General features: G+C 43.1%; 1 protein-coding gene across 5 annotated transcripts in view; it reads right to left on the reverse strand.

Annotated features, from left to right (window-relative positions):
* rgs3a (regulator of G protein signaling 3a) overlaps positions 1-22,018 on the reverse strand; it is a 453,555-nt gene extending 431,537 nt beyond the window's left edge. The window contains exons 1-2 of one of the 5 annotated variants that reach the window (XM_059994026.1): positions 21,668-22,018; positions 12,350-12,500 (exon numbers count right to left, since the gene is read on the reverse strand). In XM_059994026.1, the coding sequence (XP_059850009.1) occupies positions 12,350-12,497 (148 nt within the window). In that variant the 5' untranslated portion in view covers positions 12,498-12,500; positions 21,668-22,018. Of the gene's footprint in view, positions 1-12,349; positions 12,501-14,588; positions 14,713-20,332; positions 20,709-21,667 lie in introns of those variants that run through there. The other 4 variants (XM_059994027.1, XM_059994028.1, XM_059994029.1 and 1 more) reach the window with 4 other exon arrangements.
* Between the last annotated feature and the right edge of the window lie 1,262 nt (positions 22,019-23,280).

A 23,280-nucleotide genomic window follows, 5' to 3' on the forward strand; every position in this document is an offset into this window, starting at 1 on the left:
CTGAACTGCACGCTGGTATCTAGTGGGAAAAGCATTTCCAAAACCCAGAAATGGACCGACTGCTTCTCAAGATTCAAGATTGTTTAATGTCATTTTCAGACCACAAGTGTAAAGGAGAACAAAATAATTGTTACTCCAGATCTGCTACAAACACAAAAACACAATTAAGATAAAGAACATAATAATAAAAAACACAGCAAATATAAATACAATCATTCTACATGCACAAGTTATTTTGTGGATGTCCATAAAATGGTGTTAGACACAGGAGTACCTGTACATAAGATACCTGACAGGCAATGATGAAGCGGTGCTGTTTGGGGGTGTGGAGAGGACGGTTAATGAGTGGAGGTGTTGATCTGCTTTACTGCTTGAGAAAGTTACTGTTTTCAAGTCTGGCGGTTCTTGCGTTGATACTACATAGCCTCCTCCCGGATGGGAGTGGGACAAACGGGGAAAAAGCAACCATCATTTGAAGATTAAATTTGCTCCAGCGCCTCTGACCCCATCTCCACGGTCCTTGTAATCCAAGTACAAAAGCAACTAAAACGATTGACTCCAGTGGAGAAAAGGAAGGGTTCCCGTTCTCACTGAACAGGTCAGGAAAGGATTAAATCATAGTTCAGTGAGACAGCATCTCAGCACCGCTCTGTGTTCCTGAGAGAAGTGCTGCTGGAACTGCTGGTACAACGGTTATCAACTAGACGTGACCCATGGGATTTACCACAGAGTCCTTTAACTCCTCCCTTTTACTGATGGTCACCTTCATCTTCAGCAGAGACAACTAAATAATCAAACAAAATGCTAGAAGTCTACAAGTTGTCGGAACATAGAACATTACATGATGTTGTTCCAACCCTTTAATCTACTCTAAGATCAGTTTAACCCTCGATATCCATGTGCCCATCAAAGAGTCTCTTAAACGTCCCTAGTGTATCTGTGCCTACCAGCACCCCTTGCAGGGCATTCCGCACACCCACCACTCCACGTGAAAAACCTACCTCTGACATCCACCTTCCTCCAATCACCTTAAGATTATCCACCCTCTCATTAGTCATTTCCACCTTAGGAATCTCTGACTGTCCACTCTATCTACTTTACGTTATTGCCACCAAACAATTGATACTAGAGCGGACAGTCATCACAGTGATATCTGATTCTGTGCTTCGTGCTCCCTGAAGTGCAAATCCAAGTAAATATTTAAAAATTTTAAATTATAAATCATAATTAGAAAATAGAAAAGGGAAAGTAAGGTAGTGTAAGTCAGGTACGGATATTTGGAAGGTACGGCCCTGATCCGGGTCAGGATCCATTCAACAGTCTTACCACAGTTGGAAAGAAGCTGTTCTCAAATCTGGCCGTACGAATCTTCAGGCTCCTGAACCTTCTCCCAGAGGGAAGGGGGACAAAAAGTGTGTTGGCTGGGGGGGTCATGTCCTTGATTATCCTGGCAGCACTGCTCCGACAGCGTGTGGTGTAAAGTGAGTCCAAGGATGGAAGACTGATGGTTGGAGATCTAAGCCTCTTATCATCTTGTGCATCTCCAGTAGGTCATTCTTAACTCCAAGCAACACACACAAAATGCTGGTGGAACTCAGCAGGACAGGCAGCATCTATGGAGGGGAGTAAACAGTCGACGTTTTGGACGAGATCCTTCATCAGGACTGGTGGGGGGAGAAGAGGAAGAAAATCAAGGTAGGAAGTGATAGGTGAAAATGGGAGGGGGGAGGGGGAAGTGCAGAGTTGGGAAGTCAACTGGTGAAAGAGATAAAGGGCTGGAGAAGGGGGGATCTGACAGGAGAGGACAGAAGACCACGGAAGAAAGGGAAGGGGGGGGTGATGCGCAGGTGAAGAGATACGGTAAAAGAGGGAAATGGGGAAGGTGCAGGGGACAACCACTGGAAGTTCAAGAAATTGATGTTTATGTCATCGGGTTGGAAGATTGTTCCTCCAGCCTGAATATGGCCTCATCATGACAGGAGAAGGAAACCACACACTGACATGTTGGAATGGGAATGGGAAGTAGAATTAAAATAGGCGGACACCAGGAGATCCTGCTTTTTCTTGTGGATGGAGGGTAGGTGCTCGGCCAAGCGGTAATCCAATCTACTTCGGGCCTCACTGATATACAGGAGGCCTCACCAGAAGCACCAAGCACAGTAAATGATCCCAACAGACTCACAGGTGAAGTGTCGGCTCATCTGGAAGGACTGTTTGGGGGCTTGAATGGTAGTGAGGGAGGAGGGTCTGGGGTAGGTGTAGCACTTGCTCTGCTTGCAAGTATAAGTGCCGGGAGGGAGGTTGGTGGGGAGGGATGAATGGACAAGAGAGCGGTGTAGGGAGCAATCCCTGTGGAAAGCAGAAAGTGTGGGGGAAGAAAAGATGTTCATGGTGGTGGGATCCTGTTGGAGATGGCAGAATTATGGAGAATTACGTGCTGGCCACAAAGGCTGATAAGGTGGTGAGTGAGGACAAGAGGTGCTCTCTTTTACTGCTGCTGTCCTTTCTCTTGAGTACAAACAGCTAACTAATTAAACAAAATGCTTGATATCTGCAAGTTATCAGTGACTCCAAATGGAAAATCCTGCAGATTCGTACACATATATACAAATTTAATCAATCAGCTAACAGTGGGCATTCAATCAACAGAAAATGTCAGTAACGATTAATAACTCTGTTAAAAATCAACAGGTATTTAAGGATTTTGTATGTTGACCTACCCATGAAGCATTTCACTGTATGCTTCGATGACACATGACAAATAAACTTGAATCTTGAGTTTCCTTGGGGTGCTCCAGATTCCTTTCTCATTCCAAAGATGTCTGGGTTCGGGTTATTGAGTTGTGGGCATGCTATGTTGGCACTGGAAGCATGGTGGCATTTGCAGGCTGGCCCCAGCACGTCCTTGGACTGTGTTGCTCATTGATTCTCGTTGTATGTTTCAATGTACATGTGACAAATAAACCAGTCTGCATCTTTGACCTGCTCTCTGATCATTCTGGGTGATACCAGGACAAGGCTGCTCTGGATCTCCAAACCGAAGGCTGAGTCTTGGAGTGGAAGCCCTTGACACCAAGGCAGGTGTGCAAGGAAGGAGCTAAAATGAGGTCAGTAGGTGTTAGCAAGGACAGATCCCTGCTGACAAAGTCAGCCAGCTCAAAGGACAATGGGGTAATGGTTGGAGGACAGTTGCCTGCTCCCCTTACAGCAATATGGTAACAGCATCGTTCGGCTTCAGAGCTTTCCTTTGGCTGAAACAATGGCACTTACTCATCATTACAGAGAGCTCGTGTTCACTTCCAACTGTTTGGGTAAATAAAGTCTGGATTTTTATTATGCCACTCACTCGGGGGCTTGTGCAGATATTTTGTGATTTGATGTGCTGGATCATAACTCTATGTGCTGTGTGTGACTGTATGAACTACATTTTGCACCTTGGCCCCAGAGGAACGATGTTTTGTTCAGCTGTATAAACGTGTATGATTGATTGACAATGAACTTCATAACTATTTGTGTTTTCAAATGCCTAGCAATGACCATCCTCAGCAAAGGCAACCTAAACACTTCTTGACATTTGACATTTTTTGTCAACGTTGGCTTCTCATGCCCTCAAGGGACTTATAACCAGAAAGACAGGTGGAAATGCTGTAATACCAACATAGTAACAAGCCCGGGTCAGGTCGCAAGTGGTTCAGCTTCTTCCTCCCCAATATTTACTCCAAATAAATTCACCTAAAATCTTCACACTCACCACTTCTCACCTAAAACCCTTGCCCCCTTGTACAACCGGAGACCCATTTCCGTGCGGGCATACTTCATTAATCTGATGGCCACCATAGGATCAACGAAAGACCGCACATAGCAAGATGGGCGGACAACCAGTGTGCAACAGACACCAAACTGTACAAATACAAACACAAAAATAGAGACAATATTAATAAATAAACAATAAATTTCTAGAACACGAGATGTGGAGTCCTTGAAAGAGAGTCCATGGGTTGTGGGGACATTTCAATAATGGGCCAAGTGAAATTGAAGGTGAAGTTATCTCCTCTGGTTCAGGAGCCTGATTGTGAGGGATAATAACTGTTCCTGAACCTGGTGATGTGATTCCTGAGGCTCCTGTACCTTCCTCTGATGGCAGCAGTGAGAGGAGAGCATGGCCTGGGTGGTGGAAGTACTTGATGATGGATGTTGCTTTCTTGTGACAGTGCTCCATGTAGATGTGCTCAATGGTTGGGAGGGCTCTGCCAGTGATGGACTGCCATATCCACTACATTTTGTAGGATTGTCCATTCAACAGCATTGGTGTTTCTATGCAACGCTACGATGCAGCCAATTTACTCTCCACTACACATCTATAGATGTTTACCAAAGTTTTAGGAATCACGCTGAATCTTCACAAAGTAGAAAGCAGAGGCATTGCCGTACTTTCTTCATAATGGAACTTACGTGCCGAACCCAGGACAGGTCTTCTGAAATAATAACACCAAGGAATGTGAAGTTGCGTACCATCTCCACCTCTGATCCCACAACGAAGACTGGCCCATGGACCTCTGGTTGCCTTCTCCTGAAGTCGATAATCAGCTCCTTGGTCTTGCTGACATTGAGTGAGAGGCTGTTGTTATGGCATCACTCAGCCAGATTTTCAATCTCCTTCCTGTATGCTGACTTGTCACCATCTTTGATTCAGCCAATGACAGTGGTGTCGACAGCAAACTCGAATATGCCAATCGAGCTGTGCTTAGCCACACAGTCATAAGTGTAAAGTGAGTAGAGCAGGGGGTAAACATAAAGACTTGCAGTGCTGATCCAGATTGTGGAGGAGATGTTGTTGCCAATCCCAAACTGATTGGGGTCTGCAAGTAAGGAATTTGAGGATCTAATTGCACAAGCAGGTATTGAGGTCGAGGTTTTGGAGCTTATTGATTAGTTGTGAGGGAATTATAGTATTAAATGTCGAGTTGTGGCCGATAAGGAGTATCCTGATTCATGCATCGTTTTTTTCCAGATGTTTCAAGGTTGAGTGAAACAAGATGGCTAATGGAAAAGACCAGAGATGAGGCACAGTGTCACGAACAACTCGATCTCCAGGCAGCAAGGTAGATTGAAGCCCCAGGGTAAATGCGGAGGGGGTCAGCGATGGCTCCCAACAAAGCCAATCAGCAGCCAAATTGGAGCATTTGGCCCAAGTCAGCAACATTTGATCAGCAGCCACTCTTTACGGAAGAGCTGAGTTTGTGCGCCTGCTCTCCTCGTATGCAGACGAAAAGACATTTTCCAAATTCTGAGATTTATGTGATTATTGGACTGTACATCATATTGTTTTCCTTCAGTTTTTCAGTGTTATCTTCCTTGTGGACAATTGGTGGGTGGGGTGATCAGTTAGTGTTTATGTGTCAGAGGGGGAGTTGGGGGTTTTGTGTTACAGTTGTAGTTCTTTTCTGCGAGGGAAGGGGTCAGTGATTGGTACTGCTGCTGCTTTTTGCTGTGGGGGAGGAGTTTGGGGTCTGCGAGTTTTGTTTCTTTTCCTTTTCATGGGGGAGGGGGTCAGTTGATGTCTTTTCTTTCATCAACACTGGTGGTCTTTCTGTATTTCATGCCTGTCTGGGGAAGACAAATATCAGAGTTGTATCAGACTTTGACAATAAAATGAACCTTTGAAAAGCCAGTGTGATAGAATCTGCTGTGGACCTGTTGTGCTAGTAGGCAAATTGGAGCAGGCACATGTTGCTTCTCAGGCAGGAGTAGATACGTTTCATCACCACCCTCTCAAAACACTTCATCACTGGACAACAGTCATTGAACCAGGTTACCACGTACTTTGCCTCTCATAACTTTATAAGCCTCTTTCACGTCTCCCCTCAACCTCTGCCACTCCAGAGGAAACAACCAAGGTTTGCCCCACATCTCCTTGTAGCTCTTACCCTCCTTTGCCAGAAGCGCACGAAAGACCGGCAGGAGGAAGCCCTGCTTCTCAAGCAATTCACCTGTACTCCTTATCGAACATTTATGCCCCCAAGGCAGAATCTAACTCTGTCATGGACAGTCCCAATCCCAGATGCACGTTGGACATGGGGCCAGCAACACCATCCTGTAAAAACCCAGAGCTGCAGAAATGCCAACGGAAGCTCCAACGACCTCAACCCTGGGAGAGGAAGGAACTTTGCCAAGAGACCCATGAAGTCTTGAAGAAAGTAGAAACCACAGGGTTGATCAACCTTCTGTTGGCCCAGGACATAGAAATCTGGTGAGCTGCTGTCGGTGGCCTTATGCCCCAGTGGGGGTGATGGGCTGAAGCAGAAGGTGGAATCTGAAGATCTTACCTTCTCCTCATTGGCAAGCTCAAAACCCTCGAGATATTCTTAACAAAGGTACAAACTAGTCTCCAACTAATGGAGATTCTACAAGCTGGAATTATCAGAGTTCAAAGTAAATTTATTAACAAAGTACATATATATCTCCATATACAACATTGAGATTCATTTTCTTGCAGGTGTTCACCGTAGAACAAAGAAACACAATAGAATCAATGAAAAAACACACACAAATACCAACAAATAGCCAACTTGTATAAGACAAACTGTGCAAACTCAAAAATATTTTAAAAATACTGAGAACATGAATTGTTGAGTCCTTGAAAGTGAGTCTGTAAGTTGTGGAATCAGTTCAGAGTTGTGGCGAGTGAGCGTATCCACGTTGACTCAGGAGTGTGATGGTTGATGGGTAATAACTGTTCCTGAACCTGGCGGTGTGGGATCTTAGGTTCCTGTACCTCCAGGAAATTTGGAACTCTGGCAACAATTGTTAGTTAATGCAACTTAATCAAGGTATTTGCTGATATATTAGTGAATGTTTGTACAGTGGTTTCCTGGTAACACATTCCATATTCTTTGTCCTAATGGTGACAATCAACTAGGCTGAGTACACAGGCACTGCAGAAAACCATTGCTTATTCTGTGCCAGCTACCTGGGTCCAAACTGAGTGGCAATGCCAATGCCAGGCTAATTCATTATTGCACATTTAACCTAGTTCTCCAACTCATGAGATTCACCTGACCTCAGCTGTGCGACACTGTGTTAGAATCAGGTTGGATACCACCGGTAAATGTGTTGTTTTGTGGAGTGGTACAGTGTAATACACAATAATAAAAACTGTAAATTACAATAAGTAGATATAAATACATTATTAAATATTACTGAGGTCGTGCTCATGGTGTGTGCATAGAAACAGATTTAGACTCGTTGTACCTGATCCACCACACTGCAAGATCAAGACACTATTTCCCCTCAGTGATGGTGTCTTCTACCAATCCGGTAGACTTTGATTTCCTTAATATCCAAAATCCCACTATCCAAATCCAGGGATCTCATTCATCGTCATTACCAGCTCCTGTGCCAGTACCAAGCATTAAGCCCTGTAGGTTGCTCGAAGTCTAGAAGTCAAGCCCCAAGTTGGTGAATGTCCAGTGGGGAAATCAAAAGCCCGAAGTTTGTGAATCCGCTGGAGGCTGAAGATGGCCTGTCTAGGGATTAGAGGACTGTGTATGTGCACAGGAGGGAGGGAGGGAGGGATGGTGTTTGTCTTGCTGTTGTTGTTTTGTTGCTTGTTGGGTTCTGTGTTGTTCTGCCGAGCGTTGTGGGCATGCTACGTTGGCGCGGAATGTGAGGTGACACTTGTGGGCTGCCCCCCAGCGCATCCTTAGGTTGCGGTGGTTGTTAACACAAACGGCACATTTCACCGTACGTGTAACAAATAAACCTGAATTGGAACCTCAAGCCTGGGTAAGGGCAGAGGCTCTCTGCCTGACCTTTACATGACTTACTCCTCAGTTTCCCATGTCTGTCTCAAAAATCTCACCTCGGATACATAAGTGCAAGAAGGACTCACACAGATGAGGAGAACGGGCAAAGAAATGGTAGATGCAATACAGTGCTGGAAAGTGTACGGTTATGCACTTCGGTAGAAGAAATGAAAGGATTGACTATTTTTTAAATGGGGAGAAAATTTTAAAAAACTGAGGTTCAAAGGGACTTGGGAGTCCTTGTACAGGATTTCCTAAAGGTTAATTTGTAGGTTGAGTCTGTGGTGAGGGAAGCAAATGTGATGTTAGCATTCATTTCAAGAGGACTAGTAAATAAAAGCTAGGATTTAATGTTGAAACTTTATGCAGTACTGGTGAGGCCTCACTTGGAGTATTGGAGTCCTGACGAAGGGTCGCGGCCCAAAACGTCGACAGCGCTTCTCCTTATAGATGCTGCCTGGCCTGCTGTGTTCCACCAGCACTTTGTGTGTGTTGTTGTTTGAATTTCCAGCATCTGCAGATTTCCTCGTGTTTGGAGTATTGTGAGCAGGTTTGGGCCCCTAATCTTAGAAAGGATGTGCTGAAACTGGAGAGGGTTCAAAGAAGGTTCACAAAAAAATGATTCCAGGATTGAATGGCTTGTCATATGAAGCGTGTTTGATGGCTTGGAGTCTGTATTCCCTAGAATTCAGAAGAATGAGGGGTGACCTCATTGAAACGTATCAAATGGTGAAAGCTTTGATAGAGTGGATGTGGAGAGGATGTTTCCTATGGTGGGAGAGTCTAAGATCAGAGGACACAGCCTCAGAAGTGAAGGGTGTCCTTTTAGAACAGAGATGAGGAGGAATTTCTTTAGCCAGAGAGTGGTGAATCTGTGGAATTCATTGCCAAAGGCAGCTGTGGAGGTCAAGTCTTTATGTATATTTAAGGCAGAGGTCAATAGATTCTTGATTGCTCAGGGCATGAAGAGATATGGGGAGAAGGCAGGAGATTGGGGCTGAAAGGAAAATTGGATCAGCCATGATGAAATGGCAGAGCAGACTCGATGGGTCAATAATTCTGTTCCTATATCTTATGGTCTAAGTGACATATCAGGCTATCAAATTCAGACCTGTAGACATAGAATATAAGACATAAGAGCAAAATTAGGCCATTCAGCCCACTGAGTCTGTTCCATCATTCTATCATGGCTGATTTATTATCCCTCTCAACCCCATTCTACTTCCCCCCAAAACCTTTAACACAGTGACTAACCTATAAACTCCACTTTAAATATACTCAATGATTTGGCCCTCACAGCCACCTGTGGCAATGAATTCCCAGATTCGCCACCCTCCGGCTAAAGAAATTCAACTCAGTTCTGAAGGATCTACCTCATGGACATCTGGTTTCCTTCTCAATTCTACCATCAACGAAGAGAGACAGGAGGCACAAACCCAGTGTTTCTGGAGCCGCTTCCACCCCTGCCGTCAGATTTCTGAATGGACAATGTACACTACCTCAGTTTTTTTGGTTTTTTTGCTCAGTTTTGCACTCTTTATTTAATTTACTTATTATATACATTTCTTATTGTAACTTATAGTTTCATTATTACGTACTTGAATGTATTACTGCTCAGTTAACAATCTTCATGTCATACATCAGTGTATAAGATGTTGAGAGTCGTTGATCGTGTGGATAGTCAGAGGCTTTTTCCCAGGGCTGAAATGGTTGCCACAAGAGGACACAGGTTTAAGGTGCTGGGCAGTAGGTACAGAGGAGATGTCAGGGGTAAGATTTTTACTCAGAGAGTGGTGAGTGTGTGGAATGGGCTGCCAGTAATGGTGGTGGAGGCAGATACGATAGGGTCTTTTAAAAGACTTTTGGATAGGTACACAGAGCTTAGAAAAATAGAGGGCCATAGGTAAGCCTAGTAATTTCTAGGGTAGGGACATGTTCAACACAACCTTGTGGACTGATGGGCCTGTATTATGTTGTAGGTTTTCAATGTTTCTATAATAAACCTGATTCTGATTCTGACTGTAAGCAGAAAGGCCAGGCGAAATCCAATCCATTTCGGGTTTTCCATCCTGTTCTCGGGTTTCACTTGGTAAACTTTACTCTCTTTGATTACGATCAATACCAACTGTTCCTTGATGAATTTGCCCTTTGGCTTCACAAATAAACCCCACAGGATAATTAGGGAGTTTAAAATAAAAGAAATATTCTGTCATCTCTTCGGCCCCTTGAGTCATTTGATCAGTAACTAACATCTCTGCCTTATCCAACGCTGTCCCGTACAAAGCGTAATATAATTAGTTCCTCCAGTTCTTAGAGTGAGTTACTGAAGATTTGCATCATCTGCAGAGGCTCTTGTGTTTATACATTAACCAAGGCAAAATCCAGACCAATGAATCACTGACCGCAGGGAGGAGGGACTTTCACACAGTGAACTAAGCCATTTCAACTTAATTAATGCATTACCTAAATTAGGAATTACAAACGTTTGTAGATCATAAGACATAGGAGCAGAATTAGGCTATTCAGCCCATTGAGTCTGCTCCACCATTCCATCATGGCTGATTTATTATCCCTCTCCTGTCTTTTCCCCGTAACCTTTGACACCCTGACTAGTCAAGAATCTATCCCCCTCAACCTTAAATGTTCCCAATGACTTGGCCTCTACAGCCGTCTGTGACAGCGGATTCCACAGATTCCCCACCATCTAGCTAAGGAAACTCACTGGAATTTAGAAGACTGAGGGGGGATCTTATTGAAACGTATAAAATTCTAAAGGGATTGGACAGGCTAGATGCAGGAAGATTGCTTCCGATGTTGGGGAAGTCCAGAACGAGGGGTCACAGTTTAAGGATAAGGGGGAAGCCTTTTAGGACCGAGATGAGGAAAAACTTCTTCACACAGAGTGTTGAATCTGTGGAATTCTCTGCCACAGGAAACAGTTGAGGCCGGTTCATTGGCTATATTTAAGAGGAAGTTAGATATGGCCCTTGTGGCTAAAGGGATCAGGGGGTATGGAGAGAAAGCAGGTACAGGGTTCTGAGTTGGATGATCAGCCATGATCATACTGAATGGCGGTGCAGGCTTGAAGGGCCGAATGGCCTACTCCTGCACCTATTTTCTATGTTTCTATGTTTCTTTTTATCTGTTCTAAATGGACATTTCTCTATTCTGAGGCTGTGCTCTCTGGTCCTAGAACTCCCCACTACTGGTTCAAAGATCCAGGGGTTCATTTTATTGTCAAAGTATGCATGTAAAATACAAATCTGAATCTTGTCTTCTCCAGGAAGAAATACAGAAAAACCATTGTTGAGAGAAAAGACATCAACCCACCCGCCCCTGCATGGAAAATAAAAATTAAAAAAAACTCACTAACCCCAAACCCCCCACCCCCTCCCTTGCTCAAAAAACTTACAGATCACCCACACGGAAAACGGCAGCTAGAACATCAAACCCCAAATCCCAAACCCCCTCCCTCACACAAAAATAACAAATAGAAAACCTACTCCCCACATCCACTCTACTTAGGCTTTTCAATATTCAATGGGTTTCAAAGAGATCCCTCTCATTCTTCTGACCTCCAGGGAGCACAGGCCCAGAGCCATCAAACACTCCTCACACGTTAACTTGTCTAAGATATTATCCTGGGTGAAGCCTCTACTTTTTGTCCATAGACTCATCCCACATGGTTCAATGAGATGATTTATTTGGGGCCCTGTGAAATGGTAGAAATGTGACTGTACCCTTGAAATTAAGAGCAGGTGAGACGGGGTAGTGTAACAATATTACAGCACCAGCGACCGGGGTCAGTTTCCACTGCTGCCTGTAAGGAGTTTATACGTTCTCTCCATGACTGTGTGGGTTTCCTCCAGGTGCTCCAGTTTCCTCCCACAGTCCGAAGATGTACGGATTAGAAGATTAATTAGTCACATGGGTGTAATTGTGCAGCAAGGATTTGTTGAGCCAGAAAGGCCTGTTACAGGTGCGTATCTCTACATAAATAAACATTGCAAACTCAAGTGTGGATCCTGTCAAAGGCTACAATATATAACAAAAAGTCCACACGGGAACGTCATTATTCATGGCCGCCACTCAACAGCGTGTAGTGTAAGGAGCATCGTTCTCATCGGTCTTCTATCTTCCCAAGTTTAGTGCAACTCAAAGTAATCCCTTTCTCCAAGAGGACCATAACCTTGTTATCGTGTTTGGAGGCTTGTGTGCCTCGTTGGTCTGGAAAGCCACGTTGCTGGAGTCAGACCGTTATACTTTGGCTCTTGGTAGGGTCACCCATACCAAACAGGTCAAAGGGGAGAGCCCAGACTACGAGTGGTCCACTGGTCCTCCAGGTTCGGGGGATCAGCTCAGGGCTAACAACCCTGACTGGTCAAACAAAAATGTTACAGAACCAGCATCGAAGAATCCTTCTGCATCTGAGTGAGATGCAGGACCTTCACTACTGCCCTAAATGTTTGCGGCGTAATGGGCAGGAAGTAAGTTAGAACACCCGAGAGTACGTTTTTGTTGAAGAAAGTGGTTGAATTCTTTACCTTTTCCCTTTACACCAATGCGACTAATCTTCCTCTTCTTTTTAGGGCGAGAGGATATTTTCAGCCTCAGAGAATTGGCCATGGCTGGTCTTTCAATTATGCTTTCACTTATCTTCTGGTTTTCAAGGCCTTTCAGGCTCTGTTCCATATCCTGGAAAAAAGATAATTGATTTAAACTTTTAGCATGTTCACTCTCCAGGTGAGGCAGTGTTACACTTAATACACAGTGGGCTCCACTTAAGAATAAAGTCGGTGAGAGAGAAATCTATAATTCCTGCTGATTTAAATTCATCTCAGATGGCTCACCATTTGGAGAAACCACAGGTCACCACACTTCCTGGCTAAGGACAAGGAAAAAGCTCTTCTCTCTCTGATGGCCAAATGCGATCTAGTGAGTATTTGCTTCGATCAAAGGTCATGATTTTATTTTACTTTTTATTTCTGAGATACTTCTGCGCAAAACAGACCCTTCTGGCCTAACAAGCTGCACTTGTTACTCAGCGGCAGCCCACTGATTTAACCCTGGACTAATTTACAATGACCAATTAACACTTTTGGATTGCAAGAGGAAACCAGAGCACCATTCACGGACAGAACATACAAACTTTCTTACAGAGGATGCCGGAAATTAAGCCCAAACTGTGATAGCTGTAATAGCATTAAGCTGGAACCACTGGCGATTCAATCACGTATGCAGATTACAACCAATAAAATCCCCAAAAATATACCAGAATCAGAGTCAAATGTATTAATGCTGAATTATGGTACTGTGCAAAAGTCTAAGGCAGACTAGTATATAGTTGTTTATAGTTGTTTCCAAGACTTTTGCACGGTACCGTAGTAATTGTATGCATTGTGCTGTACTGCTGCCACAAAGAAAAACACATTTCATGACAGACGTGAGTGATGATAAACCTGATTCTCATATGGGTCTCTATTGTGGACTGAGAGCGGGAAGGGAGCAGAGGGAGGGGTATCATGATTGGGAAAAGGGGAAGGGAGCGGGGACGGAGCGGGAAACACCAGAGAGGCATTTAGTAATGATCAATAAACCAATTGTTTGGTATCAAATGACCTTGCCTGGTGTCTCAGGGCTGGGTGTGTCTGCACCCTTGCCCCCCACCTCCCACCCTGCCCCTGGCATTCCTGCACTGACCTGCTGGGCACGGCCTCTGCTCAGCATTTCACGAATCCTACATTCCTTTGTGAATCAAATAAACCTGGCCTTCAGTCCATCAGCTCCATACAAACCCTATTTGCCTCCTACACAGAGCCCATTTGCACAGATTATGCCTGTACCCTTCAAAGCTTTGTCTATTTAAGTGTCCGTCTCAATCCCTTTCAATTGTACTAATCAAGTCTGATTTTACCACCTCCTCTAGCAGCACATTCAGATACTAACCACTCCCTGTCCCCCTCGGGTGCCCTTCAAACATTTCCCTTCTCACTTTAAACCTGTACGTTCTAGTCTGAGATTCTGTGACCATCAGCCCAATCTATAATGATTAGGATTTATATGCCTGTTTTTCCCCCCAAGGTGGATCAGATTTATTCTATCTCTTTCAATATTAAAAATGGACTTGGAGTTTATTCCGCAGAATAGAACTCTACCTTCAATCAGAATCAGAACAGAGCAAAATAAAGAAATATAGTTTAGATGAAGTCTTACATCTTGGACCAACTTGGACAGGTACATGGATGAGAGGGGTTTGGAGGGATATGGCCCAAGTGCAGGTCAGGTGCACTAGGCAGAAAAATGATTCGGCACAGCCGGGAAGGGCCAAAAGGCCTGTTTCTGTGCTGTAATGTTCTATGGTTCTATCTAAATGTGTGAATCTGTGGAATTTTTTTTCCACAGGCAGCTGTGGAGGCCAAGTCTTTCTGTATATTTAAGGCACAGGATATAGATTCTTGATTAGTCATGGCGTGAAAGAAGGCTGTTAGATTGGGGCTGAGAGAAAACTTGATAAGCCGTGACGAAATGGTGAAGCAGTCTTGATGAGCCAAACGGCCTAATTCTACTCCTATATACCCTATGGTCTTGTGGTCTTGCACAGATGTGCTGGGCAAAATAGTTTGTTTCTGTGCTCTGTCAGGCCTTCCAGTCTCCACCCTACTAACCTACCATGGGTTTCCCCACTCATCACCTACAGCCTATTTAAACCCAACTCTCATCCACAATCCTTGTTTACTCACTGAACCAGCCAGCCTCAACCAGTTGCTCCAAGCCTTCAGTTACCTTGTCACCTTGTCAAGTTAAATATCTGCTCCCTCTTGTTTTCTGGGCCCTCATGGCTTATTATTTTCAGTTTATTATTAAAGTTATCATTCATCGCTGATTTGTCTCTGCTTCTCTGGTGAAGCCTCCTCCACATTCCCTGACAGTGTCATTGTGACTCTACAGCACAGAGAGAAAAAAGTCAAATCAAGAGACTGCAGATGCTGAAAGACCCAAATAAAACAGAGCTCAGCAGGTCAGGCAGCGTCTCAGTGAGAGAAACATTATCATTTCAGTTTATTATTATGATTCTGATGAAGGGCTTCAGACTTAAGGCTTTAACGATTTTCCTTTCCACAAATACTGCCTGATCTGCTATGTGTTTCCTCAAATTTTCTTTTTTTATTATGAATCAAAGTCAAAAATAGTTAGGGAGAGATTAGAGAATGAAAATAAAACAGGTAAACCAAGATATAAAGATCTTCCCCTCTGCCATCAGATTTGAGAGTGGTCCATGAACACCACTTCATTTTGCTTTCTTCGTGCACTATTTTTAATATATTTCTTATTGTAATGGTGTAACTTAGTTCAGGTATTGCACTATTCTGCTGCTCTGCCAGAGACTTTCCCAAGCCCAGCTGTGAACGGACGGTTGGACAAGGGGCCAGCAACCCCATCCTGTTAAAACCCACAGCTACAAAAATGTCAGCAGAAGCTCCAAAGACCTCATCCCTGGGAGAGGGTGGATACACCAAGAAGATGGGCTACGCCTGGGGACAACGTGAAAGACTGATGAGGGACAGATGACTCTGGCAAGCTACTGTCGGCGGCCTAGGCCCCAGTAGGGGTGATGGCTTAAGAAGAAAAAGAAGAGGTCAGTATTGCTGCCGTAAAACAACAAATTTCATGACATAGGTCAGTGATATTAAATCTTATTCCGTTTCTGATCAATGCCTCTGAGTAGTCTGTAGCTGTGGTAACAGTTGGTGCAGCTCCCTCTGCTGGTCAATGCTGGCACGAATCTCCAGCACAAAACTCACTTGGGAAAGTAAGTTTTCCCAAGTATCACAGACAATTCCGCTCAGTCTATGGAGGAAATCTTACCACGTGTTTGCTCTAAAATCCAGTTGTATTTCAACTTTCTTGAACTTAAAGAGCATGATATTTATTTATTCAAGATGGCAGACGGTAAAATTCCATCATCCCCAGAACGTCCTGGTGCAACTCCACACTGCCATCACAGGGAGCATCCTCACATCAGACAGTCCTGTCTGGTTTGGTGCGGCGTCCTCCCACAATGTATAAAATCTACAATGAACTGCCTGGTCAGCAAAACAGTGGACACTACTCACCCAACAAACTGCCTTTTCCAAAAGCTCTCTTCTGGAAAGTGCCACAGGTGAATTTCAGGGGTTCTCAACTTGGTTAATGGCAGTAAAAAAAGGTTAGGCACCCCTGGTCTACTTAAGCAAGAATCTTCATGCTATCTTAAATACCATCTACCTCCTCCCTCACCTCTTTTCAGGGCCTCATACTGTCCTTCCAGGTGAGGCAACACTTCACCCGCGAATCTGCTGGGGTTGCCTATTGTGTTGGGTGCTCCCGATGCGGCCTCCTCTACATTAGTGAGACCACTTTGTCAAGCACCTCTGCTCCATCTGCCAAAAGTGTAACTTCCAGTAGCTAAATATTTTAATTCCCATTCCTGTTCCAGAGTGCTGGTCCACGGCTTCCTCATATGGCACAATGAAGCCACCTTCAGAGTAGAGAGCAACACTTTATATTCTGTCCGTGTAGCCTCCAGCCTGTTGGCATGAATAAAATTCCCTTCCCCTCCCCTCTTCTTCTATTCCTCACTTTGGCCTCTTACCTCTTCTCACCTCCCTATTACCTCCCCTGGGTCCCTTCCTCCTTCCATTTCTCCAATGATTCACTCTTCTCTCCTATCAGATTCCTTCCTCTCCAGCCCTTTACCTTTCCCATCCACCTGGTTCAACTATCATCTTCTAGCTTGTCCCCCTCCCCACTCCCACCTTTTTATTCTAGCATCCCTTCCCTTTCTTCTCATTCCTGGTGAGGAATCTCAGCTCCAACCGTTGACTCTTTATTCACTTCTGTAAATGCTGCCTGACCTGCAGTTCCTGCAGCATTTTGACTGTTTTGCTTTGGATTTCCAGCATCTGCTGATCTCCTTTTGCTGCACCGTGACAAACCCTTTGAAACACTTGCTCCCAGCCTTTCATACCTGCTACTCCTCTGTGCAGTGCACATTACGAAAGATTAGATTTTCTTTGTCAAGTATTCATTGAAACATACCCTGTGTCAACAACCAACATGATACTCTCCCGCAAGTGTCACCACACTTCTGGTGCCAATTTAGCATGCCCATAACTTACGAACCCATACATCTTTGGAATGTGGGAGGAAATGGGAGCATCCGGAAGAAACCCACACTGTCACAGAGAAGAACGTACAAACTCCTTACAGACAGCGACAGGAATCAAAACCCCATTGGTGATCACCGGTGCTATAGAACGATTGTATTAATTGCTTTGCCCCAGGTACGATTCCCCATTAATAATTGTCATTAACATTTACAGTTGGTCTCAAGCAGAGGACTAGGAATGGTTAAAATACTTCTATGAGGAATTTAATAAAAAGTGTTTTTTTTAAATACATAGACGATTGAGTTCTCTAGGGATATGTCAATTCCGAAAGGCAGCTTGAATGAGAAAGGTCGCGTGTGTTGTAAGTCACCACAACACTACCTAAAGGCTTTTTCAAATTAGCAAATAGTTCTGAAGTTAAAGGAGCAGTAATGGAAATCTATCTTTCTGCCCTTCTCCTTCAAGCATATTATCATAGTGTTGACTTTGATGCTTCTAAAGAGTTAATCTGAAGATGTCAGAACAGAAAGTGAAACATGCCTTTCCAGCCTGTAGTGGTTAAAGGACAAGGGGGAAGGCCAACACGTTATAATGTGAATACAGAGAATACAAAGCCCAGAAGCTGAATGGTCAACGGCGGTCAAATCATACTGACCTTCCTTTCAAAGATAAAACCAACGTTAATGAAATCAAAAAGAACCTGAAAGATTTTTATGCAATTTAACTTAAAGAATTCACCCAATCCATTTTTGGTTTCTTCACTGCAGAGGAAACCATATTAAGAGGACAAAATGCAATTAATTTGTAACAACCATCAAAAGGATCTGTACAAATTTATCGAATATTGAATTCAATGAACTTGTGGAGCTGTGTGATGGTGTAGTAGCTGTTGTAACACATTACAGTGCCACCAACCCAACTTCAATTCCCGCCGCTGTCTGTAAGGGGTTTGTACATTCTCCCTGTGACCACGTGGGTTTCCTCCAGGTGCTCTGGTTTCCTCCCACAGTCCAAAGATGTACAGTTAATAAGTTGTGTACATGCTGTGTTGGCACTGTAAGCATAGCCACCTATGCTCCCTCTAAGTTGTGCGCGTCTGCAAGCCACACTCGTTTTTCAACCGGCACACAAAGGAAATTAATGTGCGCACAGAAGGTTAGTTACCTAAAATAATGTAGTAATTAATAATTATACTTATTGAAAATAATCTTTTGGCTAAATGTTTCTGTTAACTAGTTAGTCGGTTTTCAAATACCACAATGCACGTCACTAATTTACGTCACCTCACCTTTCCTGTTCTGGTTTGTACAGCTGCATCATGGCAGCAGCCATCTTTGGCGGACAGTGTTCATATCATAAAGTTTACAAAGATCTGTTTCAAGTCCTGTAGATAGCTAAGTTTTTATTGAAAAAAATATTGATTCACTATGTCGAATTCAAAAGAAGCGAAGGGCGTGAAGCGCAAAAGAACTGCAAGTTTGTTTGAAGTTAAATGGCTTAACAAAATTGTAGAAACTGCTACACCGAAAGCTCATGAGGTCATGAACGTTCAGCTCTGAGAAATATTTATGTATGATTTGGAAACCGGAGTTACCTGTTTGTATTGTCGTGGTGCGAAAGTTGCTGGAGAATTTGCTAGTGGAAAGAAGTGGGATGATATTTGGAAACTTGACTTTTTGAAGCGTCATTTGGCAAGTAAATTGCATTTGGACAGTACAAAATGACTCAACAGTAGACAAAATCTGCACAGAGAGGGGTAATGTTAACCAAGAATACATCGATATAACTGTAACTGAAGACCACAATCTGTGCAGATTGGTGGTAACATATCCTCCTCGCTGACGATCAACAACACTGGCGCACCTCGGGGGTGTGTGCTTAGCCCACTGCTCTACTCCCTATTTACACATGACTGTGTGGCTAGGCATAGCTCAAATACCAGCTATAGATCTGCTGATGATACAACCACTGTTGGTAGAATCTCAGGTGGTGATGAGAGGGTGTACAGGAGTGAGATATGCCAACTAGTGGAGCAGCAACAACCTGGCACTCAACGTCAGTAAGACGAAAGAGCTGATTGTGGACTTCAGGAAGGGAAGACGAAGGAACAAATACCAATCCTCGTAGAGGGATCAGAAGTGGAGAGAGTGAGCAGTTTTAAGTTCCTGGGTGTCAAGATCTTTGAGGATCTAACCTGGTCCCAACATATATATATATATATATAGAAGGCAAGCCAGTGGCTATACTTCATTAGGAGTTTGAAGAGATTTGGCACGTCATCAAATACACTCAAAAACTTCTACAGTTGTATCATGGAGAGCATTCTGACAGGCTGCATCACTTTCTGGTATGGATGGGGTACTGCACAGGACCAAAAGAAGGTGCAGAGGGTTGTAAATCTAGTCTTGGGTCCTAGCCTACAAAGTACCCAGGACATCTTCAGAAAGCGATGTCTCAGAAAGGCAGCATCCATTATTAAGGACCTCCAGCATCCAGGGCATGCCCTTTTTTCACTGTTACCATCAGGTAGGAGGTACAGGAGCCTGAAGGCACATACTCAGCGATTCAGGAACAGCTTCTTCCCCTCTGCCATCCGATTCCTAAATGGACATTAAACCCTTGGACACTGACTCACTTTTTGTGATATACAGTATTTCTGTACTTTGCACATTTTTAATCTATTCAATATACATATACAGTAATGATTTACTTATTTATTTATTAATATTTTCTCTTCTATATTATGTACTGCATTGAATTGCTGCTGCTAAGTTAACAAATTTCACATCACATGCCAGTGATAATAAACTTGATTCTGATTCTGAACTAACTAATTCACTAGTGTTGGTGACTTCTGGATTGATAATTCTAGATTATTTTAAACAGATCTTGTAAAATAAAGAGAGGTATTCTACAACTTTATTCATAATGTACTGCTTTCAACTATCAGGAAAACCTCTCAAAATGTAACAAATTACATTTTCACTGATTATTTTATCACTATCACAACAGACAAAGGAAACTTCTCTAACGGGTGATCACAGCTGCAAACCATTAATATGGAAACAGCAACGATCAGAAAATTCAAGCAGTTTTCTGCAAAGTGGCGCCGGCAATGTCAGCAGTGATCGGGACTGTAACAGACTTCAACCGTTCTCTGCAGAAGATCCAAATACCTTGGATGATTCTTTCTGCCGTTTCCTTGGTTTTAAGTTAAATGTAAAGTAACTTCAAAGCATTGATTACAAAATGAGGAGTACTGCATCAAAGAGCTGTTTTCAATTGCCATATTAAAATTACTTTCAACTGCAATTGTTTAGCATATGAATTTTATTCATGAATAGACTGACAAGTTATTAAATCAAAACGATTACTCACGTGCCTCTAGTACACAGCTTTTGTGCTGAAATGTTTCTAAGATCTATAGACAGTTCCTGAGTCTTTGTGTACCTTTGTATTGCAAAGCACCAGAAGCAGTTGGGTTCTTCTTCAAACCGTTCTTCTCAGTTACAAGTTATGGGTCTTTAGTGCAAAGGAGAGTCACCAACAGCCATTGACCCTCTCTCTCGCTTTTCACAAAACAAGTTTCACCTTTCTGGCATTCAACTTTTACAGCAGGCCAATCTCAGGCACTTTCTAAACCACGAGGCACTTAAACAAACACACACGCTCTGCAAGAATATCTCACTAAAGGAGTTGCTGGGGTGTAACAGATGCACCAGGCTTCCAGAAAATGTCTGTTAGCTTTCTACACATACAACTAAAAATGTTCTACTGTTACCATACCAACTTAACTGACATCATGTGACCTTTTACAAATTTACCATTGCTAGACAAAATTAATGATTAAGAATGTAAGTGTTCAAAGGGTAAAAAATGTAATTACTTAAAAAACTCTAACTGACTTGAAAAGAAATCGGCTTGACTTGTTGATATTTTTTAATTAAATACCCCGTAGATCAGAAATCAGTTTACAGTTATAGACTTCGCCAAGTATAATAAGTGCAAAAACAACTCACTGAATTCTAGAAATTCAAAATGCAAAGAGAATATTCCAGAAATACTTTTCAGGAAGGTAGCATCTGTGGAGAGAGTTATTATTTCAGTACAGACACTTCATTTTCAATGTCTGAGACTGAGATTCAGATTTATTTATTTCTCACAAGTACATTGGAACATCCAGTAAAATGTGTTGTTGGTGTTACCGACCCAAGGATGCGCTGGAGGCTGCCACAGGTATCACCACACACTCCAGCACGACATGGCATGTCCACAATGTTCAGCAGAACTCCACGATCGACAACAAAACAAGCCCCTTTTCCACCCTCTAACAGATACACACACTCAAACACTGACACCTCCCACATTCCAAATGTGTACGGGTTAGGGACAGCAAGCTGCGGGTATTCAATGTCGGCACTGAAAGTTTGCAGACACTTGCGGGCCGTCTCCAGCACGTCCTCAGACTGTGCTGGTCATTGATGCAAAACCAACACGTTAAACCGTTGGCTTCGATGTACGTGTGACAAATAAAGCTAATATTTATGGTTAAAAAAAACATGATAAGAATCAGGTTTAATATCACTGGTATAGGTTGTGAAATTTGTTATGCAGTGCAGTACAGCGCAATACATGCTGGTAATCAACTATGAATTACAATAAGTCGTGCAAAAATCTGATCTCAAAGCTCTGCTGCCTTGTGGCTGTACTCACTTGTGGAGAAGGTTTCGGGAGAAAACCCCTGGGAAAAAATCCAGAGCTGGAGTGCCGAAGGCAGTCCAATGTTGAGTTCAAAAGTGACTGGCAACTCCTGCAACGTTGCTGGTACCAAACTGTATCAGTCTCTGCCGCTCCTTTGGGTTAATCAGAGACATGGAGAGGGGGAGCCCGCTCCCCATATCGTACTGCCCAGGCTTGTGTATCTGGACAGCTAGGACAAAATACCCATGGTCAACTCCAACTGACGGAGGCCCCACTCAGTACAGAAAGGAAAAACAATAGTGAAGTCCATTCTCTCCTTATAGCACATGCCCTCTATGCTCAGAGTTCTGCGTGCTCCAAAAGCATTCATTATACAGATTAAGTGTAATTTTGACCTTTACTCTTTTGCCAACAATTCTTTACTAACCTTTAATTAGTCACTTCAAGGTTAGACTAAATTTTCTGCGACTGTTTGTTTTCAGTTATCTCAGACCGTGTAGCAGTGGAGTTTCTGACCTATCGACACTTTAGGGATTGTGCCAGGTTTAAGAAGTCTCAGTTAGGTTCTACTAACATGTGTTTGAGATTTGTGCAAGGGTTTATTTATTAACAATTCCCCTTATTCTGCTCTGTTCTCCCCGTGACCGTGTGTGTTTCCTCTAGAAGCTTCGGTTTCCTTTCATACATTGTGGGCACCTTTTCTGAATTATTTTCAAAACCTTCATTTTGTTGTGTAAACTCAGATGTTGGTTATTATTAATTTTTACTATACAAGAAGGTATTTACCTTCTTTTCTCCTGAATGAACAGCTTCGGTCTTGGTAGGGGTTGGACTCTTTTTTCCGTTTGTAATAAATTAGTATAGTTCAATATAACTATTAACTTACGCGAGGAAATCTGCAGATGGTGGAACACAACACACACAAAATGCTAGTGGAAAACAGCAGGCCAGGCAGCAGACAAAGGGTCTCGGCCCAAAACGTCGACAGCGCTTCTTCCTGCCTGGCCTGCTGCATTCCACCAGCATTTTGTGTGTGTTTATTGATGAACTTATATGGATATGGGGTAATGTAATTGTTATTATGAACAGATCTAATGCAACTGGTAGTTTTTTTAATCTTTTCTGACCTTTTATATATACTTTCTTGTACTCTGTATTCTTCTATGTAGAAATTAATAAAAATATTGGAAAGATAGACAGATGGATGATGGAAAATGGAGGGTTCTGTGGAGGGAAGTGTAAGATTCAACCTACTCTAGGATCAAGGGTTGACACAACAATGTGGGCCGAAGGGCCTGTACTGTGCTGTAATGTTAAATGTTCTAATTTTATATTGTATTAACATTAAAATGACATGTTAATTTAATATACCTTTTTACCTTCCACAAAAATCTGCAGAGTTGCTGATATCAAATGAGACATCTGCTTTACACAAAGCTTGATGGCAAGAGAATGGAATTCCATGTAATTCAAATGATCTTCTGCCCAATCGGACCATCAGAACTGGTTTTATACCCTTGCCCAACCAGAACGCTAATCCCAATGTCTCCATCAAAGACTACAGACCGTTTTAACTGGTACTGTACTTGGAAGGATCAGCTTTATTCCCCAGATACATCTCCATG

This window comes from Hypanus sabinus, chromosome 18, assembly GCF_030144855.1.
Source record: "Hypanus sabinus isolate sHypSab1 chromosome 18, sHypSab1.hap1, whole genome shotgun sequence".
NCBI lineage: Eukaryota > Metazoa > Chordata > Chondrichthyes > Myliobatiformes > Dasyatidae > Hypanus > Hypanus sabinus.